The 12,158-nt window shown below is 47.6% G+C and overlaps 1 protein-coding gene across 1 annotated transcript; it reads left to right on the forward strand.

The window, feature by feature from the left end:
• Positions 1-275: 275 nt before the first annotated feature.
• LOC120747976 (signal transducing adapter molecule 2-like) lies at positions 276-11,441 on the forward strand (the record flags this gene model as incomplete). The annotated part of the gene is made up of 4 exons (XM_040054041.1): positions 276-383; positions 8,124-8,208; positions 11,055-11,130; positions 11,346-11,441. Coding segments are annotated over exons 1-4 (297 nt in total), but the record flags the coding sequence as incomplete, so codon positions are not given.
• Between the last annotated feature and the right edge of the window lie 717 nt (positions 11,442-12,158).

The raw sequence follows: 12,158 nt of genomic DNA on the forward strand, positions 1-12,158 counted from the left end.
TGACGTCAGGTGCGCCCTCAGGGCCCCCGCCCCGTTCCCGCCTCCCCGCCGGCTCCGCCCCCGCGAGGCCCCCGCGCTGCGGGGCTGCCCCGAGCAGCGCCTGTCGCCGCCGCCGCGCTCCCGGCGCCGCCGCCCGCCCCGTTCCCCGCCGCCGCTCGGCGCCGCTCCGCTGTTTCCCCGCCCGACCGCTTATCCCGGCACTCGGCGGCGTCGCGGCCGCGGCGCTCGCTGCGCGGAGCGGTCGGGCGCGGCGGGGCAGCCCCGAGCGCCGAGCGGGCCGAAGCGGCGGCTCCGGCCGGGTGTGCGGGTGAGGGGGGAGCGGCGGCGGCACCGCGCGGCCGAAATGCCGCTCTTCGCCCCCAACCCCTTCGAGCAGGACGTGGGTGAGCGGCGGGTCGGCGGCTGGGCGGCCTCTTCGTCCCCTACCTCCTCCTCTTCTTCCTCCTCTTTTTCCTCTTCCGTTTTCTCCCCGTCTTTTCCCTTCTCCTTTTCCTCCTCTTCTCCTCTCGCTGTTCCCCTCCCTCCCTCTGATCCCCCGGGGATCAGTGTTGGGCCGGGTCCCGCTCGGTGTCTCGGTCGCTGCTCTGGCGGAGGGGATGGAGTGTTTGGATGGCGGATTGAGGAGCAGGGTGGGATGTGGCCGCGCTGAGGGATCGGCTCCCGTGGCGTGAGGCCTGTGGTGCCCCAGTCAGCAACGCCGAGTGCCGCGTCCCGCTCCTGGGTCACACACAGCCCTGGGAATGCTCCGGGCTGGGAGAAGTGTCTGGAAACCTGGGATAGACCCCGGGGGTGATGAACACGAGCCCAGGGGTGCCCAGGTGGGCGAGAGGCCCCTGGGCTGTGCCAGCCCCGCTGTGACACAGCCCAGGGCAGGGCCCGTCCCTGTGCTGGCACTGCCGGGGCACCGCCAGCGCCGGGGACAGCTCTGCGACAAGGGGACACGGAGGGGCTGGAGCGTGGCCAGGGAGGGGAAGGGAGCTGGGAAAGGGCTGGAGAATTCCTGAGGGAGATGGGAAGGGGCTGGAGAATTCCTGAGGGAGCTGGGAGAGGGCTGGAGAATTCCTGAGGGAGCTGGGAAAGGGCTGGAGAATTCCTGAGGGAGCTGGGAAAGGGCTGGAGAATTCCTGAGGGAGCTGGGAAGGGGCTGGAGAATTCCTGAGGGAGCTGGGAAGGGGCTGGAGAATTCCTGAGGGAGCTGGGAAAGGGCTGGAGAATTCCTGAGGGAGCTGGGAGAGGGCTCAGCCTGGAGAAAAAGAGGATCCAGGAGGGAAAAGCTCTGCAGCAGAGCCCTCCCCAAACTTCCCTTACTTTTTTTCCCCTCACGTTTTCTTCCAGTTTTTGATTTTCCCCTCATGGCAAGGGAGACCCTGAGGGGCTGGAGCGTGGCCAGGGAAGGGAAGGGAGCTGGGAAAGGGGCTGGAGAATTCCTGAGGGAGCTGGGAAGGGGCTCAGCCTGGAGAAAAGGAGGATGCAGAGGGATCTTTTCCCTCTCTGGAATTCCCTGACAGGAGGGGACAGCCGGAGGGATTTGGGATCTGCTCCAGGGAACAGGGACAGGAGGAGAGGGAACGGCCTCAGGCTGGGCCAGGGGAGCTCAGGGTGGGCAGCAGCAGGAATTTCCCCATGGAAAGGGAGCTCAGGGCTTGGAAGTGCCCAGGGAGGTTTGCAGTGCCCATCCCTGGAGGTGTCCCAGGAATTCCTGGAGGTGGCACTCAGAGCTCTGGGTTGTGACAAGGTGGGATCGGGCACAGCTGGGACTCCATGGGCTTTTCCAACCAAAATAATCCGCGGATTCCTCCTGTAACCCTGGTGGGCCCAGGGCACTGCAGCTCCAGGGGATCCCTGCCTGCTCTCGCACATCCTGGCCGGGCTTGGGGACTCAGGTGGATAAAAGATCACCTTGTCCCTCTCTCCCTTGCCTTCAGCAACATCAAGGAATGTTTTATTCCCGTTTTGCTCAGTCTCCCGAAGTTTCAGAGCTTTCCCGGCGTGTCTGAGGTGTCTCTGTGCCTCCTGCCCTTCCCAAGGTGTCGCTGAGTTTGCAGGGATTCAGGGAATTATGGCTGCTGTAAAGTCAGCTGCTTTTCCTCCTTTTATTGATGATTTATTCCAGCTTCCCAGTAGCTTCCCTAGAACCACACCGGGCACACGGTGGGGGTGTTGGGGTGCAGGTTTGGGATTTGCACTGGATGATCCTTACGGATCCAGCTCAGGATATTTGCATATCAGGATTTGGACTGGATGATCCTTATGGATCTTCTCCAGCTCAGGATGTTCCGTGATTCAGTGATTACAAAACCTGCCAGAGTTGGAGTGAAGACGGTGACTCAGTTGTTTTGTTTTGTGTCCTGCCCTAACTTGTGCCACCTTAAACTCGTGCTCCGTGTCACTTTTTTTGTTACACAACGTCTGTTCTGAGTGACAGCACCGAAAAAAAGCAGTGAAATAAGCGAGACACCGGGCTCAGCTTTCTCCTTAGGATCGCAGGAAAGAGAAGAATTCAGCATTCCTGGGATTTTTGTCACGCGTGCTCTTGTTGCCACGCAGTCTCTGTTTTGTTTGTAGCAGAAGTTGAGCCGGTTTCTTGTTTTATTTATTCCTTATTTATTTTTCGATTCGTAATTTCAGTTCCCTGCTGCAGTTTGCTGTGTGACCACACTCACATTTCACGTGGCTCAAACTGATGGATTCGTACAAGTGGATTTTTTTTTTTTGAGCTCTGCAGGATTCTTTAACAAACCTAAATGCTTCAAGGTTCACTCCCAGGCTGCAGAACTTCAAAAACGGGACTCTGTTCACTTCCAGTTCCTGAAACTTTACTTGGTGCATTTTTTCTTTGACATTTTAATACTAATTATTTATAATTTATTATTATCACTTTTTAAAATTTAGCAAGTGCAACAGAGGAGGAACTTGAATTACTGGGGCTAAATCTTAGAGTTCCCTGCCGGGAAAGCTTTGTCTTTAGAAGCTTTAAAAATATGATTATTCTGTTGTAGATTAGACCATGCAAAATCCCAGATTATCACATGGGGAGGTGCTGGGTTTGGAAGTTTGGTGCCGTGGGGCAGATCCAGCTGCCTCTTCACCCAGAGCTGCTCTTTCCTTGGAAAAACTGGGGAAAAAAAGGAGCTCTCTTTTTCCTACCTAAACCCACAAGGGCTTACACTTCCCTTATGTTTTATTCCCTTTTTTTTTTTTAATTTTCCTATCACTTATTTTTCCTAGTATTTCATTTTAGCGTTATTTTTGGCTTTTCCCGTGCCACAGCTGGATTTATTCCCGTTAATTCCAATCCCACAGAGCTGAGCAGAGCTTTGGAATGTGCCTGGGCTGCTCTGGACGCAGCTGCACATCACGGGATAACCCTCTGGAACGCTGCATTTATTGGAGAGGAACCTCCAGAACTTTTGGAAGCTGAAAAATTTCCCGTGCCCTGGCTGTTTTCGCAGCTTTGTCCTTCTCCAGGACCGTTCCCGCGGTGTTTTCCTGCCCCTCTCTCCAGGCTCGTGGGGCTGTTTGCTCTTGGAGCAGTCTCAGGGATCGATGAGAGCGTTCCCTGTTTCCCTGGGAGGTTTCTCTGCTTCATTCCAGCCTTGGATGTGCTTTTTGGGGCTCCTTAACTTTGTCCTCCCGTGCCAGAGCTGAGCATCCTCCTCCCCCTCCTCCTCCTCCTCCTGCTCCCAGCTGCTGAGCTTTCCAGGAGAATCCTTTCCAGGAGAATCTTTTCCATTTTGTTCCTTTTCCTAGACCTAATCCAGCCCTCAAGGCCTCACATTTCCTTTAAGTTTTATTTCCTTTATTATTTTTTGAGCGTTTATTTTTCTGTTATTTTTCTACTACGTGGTAATATTTATTCATTTAATGTTTATTTTATGAACTGCTCGGATTTCACGACCTTGGACGTCTTTTCCGACCTAAAGAATTCCATAATTCTGAGGTGAAGACTTCCTGGTGAAGCCTATAAACGTCAAATTTTCATTTCTCAGTCCGTGATAATTCTTGTCTTCAACGTTTAGGCTAAAATCTTGCAAATATTAGCATTTGAAGAAAAGTTAATTAGACTTTTTTTTTTTTCCTTGCTGTTGCTTGGGTGTTTCTTTTCTTCTTGAACTGACAATATTTTCCAGTCTTTGATCTGACAGCTCTAAAATTCCAAAATTCTTCATTTTTATGACGTTTCTTTCTCGGTTTTTTGAGATTTTTTTTTTTTTTTTCCCTCTGCTTCCCCGTCCTGCCTTGATTATTTTTTAATATACCACAGCCTCACTGTTAGTGGTTTTCTTTTATATAATAAACACGAGTTTATAATTGATAATTTTTATATATATAGTTATATATATATAAAACTATGTATATATAAAAATAATTTATAATTCAATGTAATTTATATATTATACGTAAATTAAGAGTTGTTCACCTTTATCTTGGTGTTTCCAGGCTCTGAAATATAATCTGTATTAATCCCTCTTGAATCTTTCCAATGGTTTTTTGGTTTGGTTTTTGTTTCTGACAGACAAATGAAGTGATTTCCTTTTCCAATGACTGGCCTCAGTGAAACAAAACACTCAATTTTCGAGCAAAACCTGCATTTTAAAAAGCCTTTTCAGCGAACTGGGTTTATATTGCAAAAAGTTATTTGGATAATCTGTTTTACCCCAATTTTTTAGGGTCTGATGGTGCGGTGAGTAGGGATCATTACAGGCCGGGCTGCCTTGTGGCTGCAGGTTCATCCTGGCTGTGATCTCTAATTAACCCCGAGCTGCAGTTCTCTAATTAGGCTCTGCAGAGGCCGGGAGAACCAAGGAAGGTGCGTGGGGTTAAATCCCCGCCTCTCCTCCACGTCCTCCTGCTTCACCATTTCTTTTCCATTTACCTTCCACTGGGAAAAGTTCTTTGTGTGAGATCGAAACCATTTCTGTGCACACGAGGGTTTATTTCGCTTCGTGGTGAAGAAAATTCTGATTTTAGTGGTGACAGCCCCTGAAAAATAAACGAGCGTTGGTTTAGCACAAAAACCTTCTGTGCTGGGGGCGCCTGAGCTGTGATTTTTTTGTGTGCTAAATCAGTGCTCATTTTCTGTTCCTTGCCCAGAAATTGACACAGGTGGAGAAACAATGTTGTATTTTAGTATATTTCTGTTGCTTTTTAAGCCCGGGTCTTGCTTGGCGAGCCTGTCCCAGAGGAATGCGGGGCTGAAATAACAAAATGTTTTGGAAGTTTGAAGGTCCTGTGTGCAGAGGTGGAGCTGGGCTTGGGGAAGATGGGAGCAGGGAGGCTTTGAGCATTCCCACAGCTGGCTCTGTCCTCAGAATGGCTGATGCCCTCTGTTTTTTTGGTCTTATTCCTGGGTATTGCCCATCCCTTCTTGTGAAAAAAGAGAAAAGAAATAATGTAATAATAATAATAATAATAGTAATGCAGTGAGCCTGGCTGGAAAGGCTGGGAGAGCTGGGAATGTTCCCCCGGAGAAGGGAAGGATCCAGGCAGAGCTCAGAGCTCCTGGAGGGGCTCCAGGAGAGCTGGAGAGGGGCTGGGGACAAGGAATGGAGGGACAGGACACAGGGAATGGCTCCCACTGCCAGAGGGCAGGGATGGGTGGGAGATTGGGAATTGGGAATTCCTGCCTGGGATGGAATTCCCAGAGCAGCTGTGGCTGCCCCTGGATCCCTGGAAGTGCCCAAGGCCAGGCTGGAGCAGCCTGAGATGGTGGGAGGTGTCCCTGGATGGATTGGGGTGGGATTCAGGTCCCTCCCCTCCCTCCCAGTGAGTGTTTCCGTGACATTCAGCTTTTGGCTGTTGTGTGGGGATGATCCCTGAGAATTTTCCCAGGGTTGCAAAGCGTTCCCTCCTCTTCTGGAAGAGCTGTGACGGTGCTTTGGGGCAGGAGCTCTCCAAGCATTTCTCCTTTGGCAGTGGGAGCAGCAAACAATTCCCAGCCCCTTCCCAGCTGCTCCTCTGAGCGCTGTTCCCTCTCCTGGACTGGCGCCGTTCTCGTGGAACCACGCAGCAAAGCAGCTCAGGGAGCTCACCTCGGGAAAAGGGAATCATTGGACTTGGGATTCTTTATAAATAAAAGCACCCCAAGCAGCACATTCTGCTTTTATCGTTGTTTTTGTAAAAGCCAGCTCAAGTCTCACGTTCTTTCATTAGCCGGGTAGCTGCAGAGGACGAGTCATTCCATGTTTTTAAAGGTTACGTTCCCGCTGTGCTGGAAAAATCATGGAAAATGCTTCCTCCCACATCTGTTTCTTCTGCTCTGTCTGTGTCTCAGCATCTGGGAAGGAGTTATCCTTCAGAATTGTTCCTGGGAAGGAGAAAAGCAGCTGCTGTTCAGGGAGGGAAACTTCCAGATCCCTGAGAGTTTGGATAAGGACGGAGTTTGGATCAGCACGGCTGCTCCCAGGACTGTGGGGATCCAGGGGAAGGGACTTTGCTCCGTGTGGGAATGTGCTGGCTCAGGGACAAGGCCTGGGAGCGTGCTGTGGTGGGAGCTGAGCTTGCTTTGGGATGGGGAAGGTGTGCAGGGAGGGATCAGCAGGAAAAAATGAGCTCAGAGGGAACCTTGGGGCTGTGCACAATTCCCTGACAGGAGGGGACAGCCGGGGGGGTTTGGGATCTGCTCCAGGGAACAGGGACAGGAGGAGAGGGAACGGCCTCAGGCTGGGCCAGGGGAGCTCAGGGTGGGCAGCAGCAGGAATTTCCCTATGGAAAGGGAGCTCAGGGCTTGGAAGTGCCCAGGGAGGTTTGCAGTGCCCATCCCTGGAGGTGTCCCAGGAATTCCTGGAGGTGGCACTTGGGGACAAGGTGGGATCTGGCACAGCTCCATGACCTCAGATCTCTTTTCCATCCTCGTTTTGGGATCCTGAGCTCCAGAATCCCAAAGGCTTTTCCCAGAAGGGAACGTCCATCCCAGCCAGCCCCAGCACAGAGGGGTCCCTGCCCCAGCCCCTCCTGGCAGGGAACATTCCGTGTTCCCCACAGCTCCAAACCCCTCAGGGCAGCGATGGAAAAGGAGCCTGAACGGCCCTGAAATCCCATTTTTGTACATTGGGGGGAAATTCTTCCTGGAAAGGGAACTCAGGGCTTGGAAGTGCCCAGGGAGGTTTGCAGTGCCCATCCCTGGAGGTGTCCCAGGAATTCCTGGAGCTGGCACTTGGGGACAAGGTGGGGTCATCGGACACAGCTTGATTTGATGACCTTGGAGCTCTTTTCCAACCTCAATTCCATAATTCTGAGGTGAAAACTTCCTGGTGAAGCCTGTAAACATGAAACCTTCCTGTTGCCGCTGGAAGAGTTGGGATTATTTCTGCCATGGCAGGAAAAGCTGGTCGTGATTTCCACTCAGGGCTCAGGAAAACTTCAGTGGATCCTTGGGAGTATTTCACTGTCTCCTTGGAAATCTCTTCACTACTTAGGGATTGTGTATCCAGGGAATCTGCAGCTTCCAGAGCCTCATTTGCCTTGATTTTCCTTTTTTTTTTTTTTTTTGTGGGCACTCATTTATTTTCCACAGCATCCCTTCATTTGTTGCTCATGTCCTGAAATATTGATGCACTTCAAAAGAAAATTTAGCATTCCTATCATTTGGGGGGGTAAGTTTTGAAGGGGGTTTGTGGTTTCAAAATAATATTTACTTCCTCTGAGTAAATATTCCAGTTTGTGAGGATAAATTATGGCCAAAATTCCATTTTTTTGTACATGTGGAACAAAAGGGATTAGGAATGTTGGTGGGTGCTGTGTTTGTGTTCCCTTTGTGGAAATCTTTCTGCCGAGCAGCCGAAATAAAATCGAGTTTAGTTGGTTACAACTTGATCTTGGGGCAGCAAATGCAATAAAATATTTCATTTGCTGTTTATTAGCTTGAGCTGCAATATTCACGTGGGATTTAAGTAACCTGGCTCATAAAAACTTAAAAGCACAAATAAATACCATTAAGCCTTATTAATTAATCTGTAGGACGAGTGTCATTGCAGGGATTGGAGCAAGATGAGCTTTAAGGTTCCTTCCAACCCAAATCGTTCCATGAATCCGTGGAATATTAATTAAGGATACGCTCTATCGATGGAATCCAAACAGAATAAATAAATCACTTAATCATTTTATTTTATTTTTTTTTCTAGAGAAAGCCACAAATGAATACAACACCAGTGAGGACTGGGGGCTTATCATGGATATTTGTGACCGAGTTGGAAGCACCCCCAATGGGTAAGCTGGGCATTCCAGGGAATTCCGTGCCGCTGTGAGGAGGGAAGAGAGCCCAGGGAACACACCCCAAATCCAGCCAGCTGCCTTTGAAATCCTTGGGAGGAAACGTTCCAGAGGGATTCGGAGCAGAGCGCTTGGTCCGAGCTGAGCACGCTCCGGTTTGGTTTTTTTCCTTTCCTGGAGTTTTGCACAAGTTATTCATATTTAGTGATCTGGCATCAATTTGGGGAAGGGGCCGTGGCAGGAGGAGAGAGTTGGAATCATTTCTGTGCAGGAAAATACCTGCCAAGGACCAGTTGTTTGGTTTTTTTCTTTTTTTAATGATATTTGTCTGTGTTTGGTTGTTAGGAAGAACGGGAGAGAAAAGGGAAAAAAAATGGGGATCAAAGCACAAATCTCTCGGAATCGGTTTGGCCTGAGTGGAACATAAATGGGATTTCAGTGATTCTGTAGTGGCCCAAAGTATTTGTTGAATTTTTGAGTGAGGACATCTTTCAAATTTGGAATTAATCCTCAATTAGCGCACAGGTAGAATTCTTAAGTAGCTCGGATTTTTTAGCAGTTCTGTTTAACATTAAAATCGAGAGGGTTTTTTTGGTGGTTCTGTTTTCAATTGATTACCTGCCACGAGGAATAACAGCAAATCTGTTCAGTCTGAGAATGTTTAGTCCTGAAGGAAAAAAAAAATATCCTTTGAGCCCTTTATTAAAAATCAAAGTTTTTAGTGCATCGGCAGAATTTTTTTGTAGAGGGAACTGTTCTAAATCTGGTTTTGGAGGAAGGGATGGCGTAAAAAAACGCAGAGATTTTAAAAAAACTACATATACAATTAAAAAAACCCCATAATTAAGTCTAAATATACATATTTGTATAGAAAATAAACCCCCAAATTCTGAATTCTAAACGCCACTGCTGCTGGCATATTTTAATTCAGTTTTGTGTCACTTTCTTCCCTCCTGCCCTCAAAAATAATGAAGATTGTTGCCTACCGCAGATAAAAAATACAACTTGAACTGAGCGGACTTTGTTGGGTGCTTTGTGCGTGAAATGAGATGAAAATGCGAGGACTAATTGCATTTCCCTGGCTTTTCTGGGCTTTGCTAATGCAGCACTCGCAGTGATGCTCTTTGTTAAACGCTGCATCGGCTTGTTCTGGTTCAGGATTTCGTGTTTGGAAATGTGTTGGTGCTAACGAAGCCTTTGATGAGCCTGAGCTCCTGCCAGCCATTAACGCTCATTTAAAGCGAGGAAAGCCCCCAGCAGAAACGTTTCAAATACTATTTATTAATCCCCCCCTCAGCTCCGGAATCCTTGTGTCCTCGGGCCGTGCCAAAGGGGATCCAAGGGCTGGGAATTCGAAGCAGTGGCCACCGAGAGAACCATTTCTTGAATCATCTCTTTTTTCTGGGGGCATCGCTTCCCTTCCCGGCCTGGCAGCAGCTTTTTGGGAATGGCCATGGAATGGCAGGGGCGAAAAAGGGAATTTCCTCCAATCCAGCACCAGCTGAGGGCAAACAAACTGGTAAAAGGGGGGATTTCTGCCCAGCCCTGAGGGGTTCAGGTCTGGGGACATTTTTGTCCATTAGGCTCGTTTTTGGTGACATTTTTGTTCATTAGGCTCAGTTTTGGTGACATCTTTGTTCATTAGGTTCAGTTTTGGTGACATTTTTATTCAATAAGTTCAGTTTGGTGATATTTTTGCTCCATAAGCTCAGTTTTGGTGACATTTTTGTCCATTAGGCTCATTTTTGGTGACATTTTTGTCCATTAGGCTCATTTTTGGTGACATTTTTGTTCAATAAGCTCAGTTTTGGTGACTTTTTTTTTCAATAAGCTCAGTTTTGGTGGCATTTTTGCTCATTAGGCTCAGTTTGGTGACATCTTTATTCAGTAAGTTTATTTCTGGTGACATTTTTGTTCAGTAAACTCAGTTTGGTGACATTTTTTGTGACATTTTTGGTGACATTTTTGCTCCATAAGCTCAGTTTTGGTGATGTTTTTGTCCATTAGGCTCGTTTTTGGTGACATTTTTGTTCATTAGGCTCAGTTTTGGTGACATTTTTATTCAATAAGTTCAGTTTGGTGATACTTTTGCTCCATAAGCTCAGTTTTGGTGACATTTTTGTCCATTAGGCTCATTTTTGGTGACATTTTTGTTCAATAAGCTCAGTTTTGGTGACTTTTTTTTTCAATAAGCTCAGGTTTGGTGACATTTTTGTTCATTAGGCTCAGTTCTGGTGACATTTTTGCTCTATAAGCTCAGTTTTGGTGGCATTTTTGCTCATTAGGCTCAGTTTGGTGACATCTTTATTCAGTAAGTTTATTTCTGGTGACATTTTTGTTCAGTAAACTCAGTTTGGTGACATTTTTGGTGACATTTTTGCTCCATGAGCTCAGTTTTGGTGACATCTTTGTTCAGTAAGTTCAGTTTTGGTGACATTTTTGCTCCATAAGCTCAAGTTTTGGTGACATTTTTGCTCCATAAGTTTAGTTTGGTGACATTTTTGTTCATTAGGCTCAGTTTTGGTGACATCTTTGTTCAGTAAGTTCAGTTTTGGTGACATTTTTGCTCCATAAGTTTAGTTTGGTGACATTTTTGTTCATTAGGCTCAGTTTTGGTGACATCTTTGTTCAGTAAGTTCAGTTTTGGTGACATTTTTGCTCCATAAGCTCAGTTTGGTGACATTTTTGCTCATTAGGCTCAGTTCTGGTGACATCTTTGTTCAGTAAGCTCGGTTCTGGTGACATTTTTGCTCAGTAATTTCAGTTCTGGTGGCGGTTTGGGCTCATTCCTTGCACAGCTCCTGTCGCTCCCATTTATCCATGATTTTCTCGTTCCTTCGCAGAGCCAGGGATTGCCTTAAAGCCATCATGAAGAGAATGAATCACAAAGTTCCCCACGTGGCTTTGCAAGCTCTCACAGTGAGTGAATCCCCAAATTCCCCCCTAAAAACCCTCATGGAATTAAAGATTCACCGCTCAATCAATTAATACCTCGATTACCCTCAGTGAATCAGTGTCCGTGCTGAATTTACCTTTTATTTTGGATTATTTGCGCCTTTTTTTTTTTTTTTTTTTTTTTTAATTTGCACTTTTTTTTGCCCCCTACATTTTCCCGACCCTCTTTCTGCTGTCAGCTTTTAGGAGCCTGTGTCTCAAACTGTGGGAAAATCTTCCACTTGGAAGTGTGTTCCCGGGATTTTGCCACCGAAGCTCGAGCTATAATAAACAAGGTAATTGCTTGACAGCCTTCAGCCCTCGGGGGGAGGATTATTTTTGGGTAACTTCCCCAAATGAAATGTTGCAGTTAATGCCCATTTTTCTAGTTTTGGTGCTGGGTTTCCACAGAAATTTGTGTAGTTTTTACTCTGGAAAAAAAAAAAAGAATCTGTTAAAGAACGGCCAGCTGATAATCCTGCAGGTTTTCACAGAGCTGCATGAGCGATTTTAATTAAAATCTGTGTTCCTGAGCTCCATTAATTGGATCGTGAGAAGTGCGGCTTCTCCTGAAGTGAATTTTTACTAGGCTTGAAGGAAATTCCTGGGCTGAAGTGAGAGGGAAGGTTATGAGGAAGTGAAATGACGCTTTCACAAAGAAAAGGACAAAGTTACAGCCAATCCTCTTTAGTTTTTGGAGATTCTGGGAATGCTGGATGAGAAAATAACCCGGAAAAGGAGACTGAAATGGTTGGGCCCAAGCAGCTGCAGGGATCTCACTCGGGATGTGAGGAATGAAGAAGCAGGAGCAGCTTTTCCCTAATTGCTGCTCCAGGTGGAGGCAAAGCTGGTTAATGGGTTAAAAAGGACTTCTCAGAGCCCTGCAATCATCAGGGGCTGAGCAAAGCAATTAAGGGAAGTAATAAAACTGCTGGGAAGCAAAATGAGTTCACAGCTCTTGTGCTTCTGGCTTTCTGTGGAGAAAAATGGGTCTCCAGGTGCTCCCTGTGTTC

Source organism: Hirundo rustica, unplaced genomic scaffold, assembly GCF_015227805.2.
Source record: "Hirundo rustica isolate bHirRus1 unplaced genomic scaffold, bHirRus1.pri.v3 scaffold_362_arrow_ctg1, whole genome shotgun sequence".
NCBI classification, from domain to species: domain Eukaryota; kingdom Metazoa; phylum Chordata; class Aves; order Passeriformes; family Hirundinidae; genus Hirundo; species Hirundo rustica.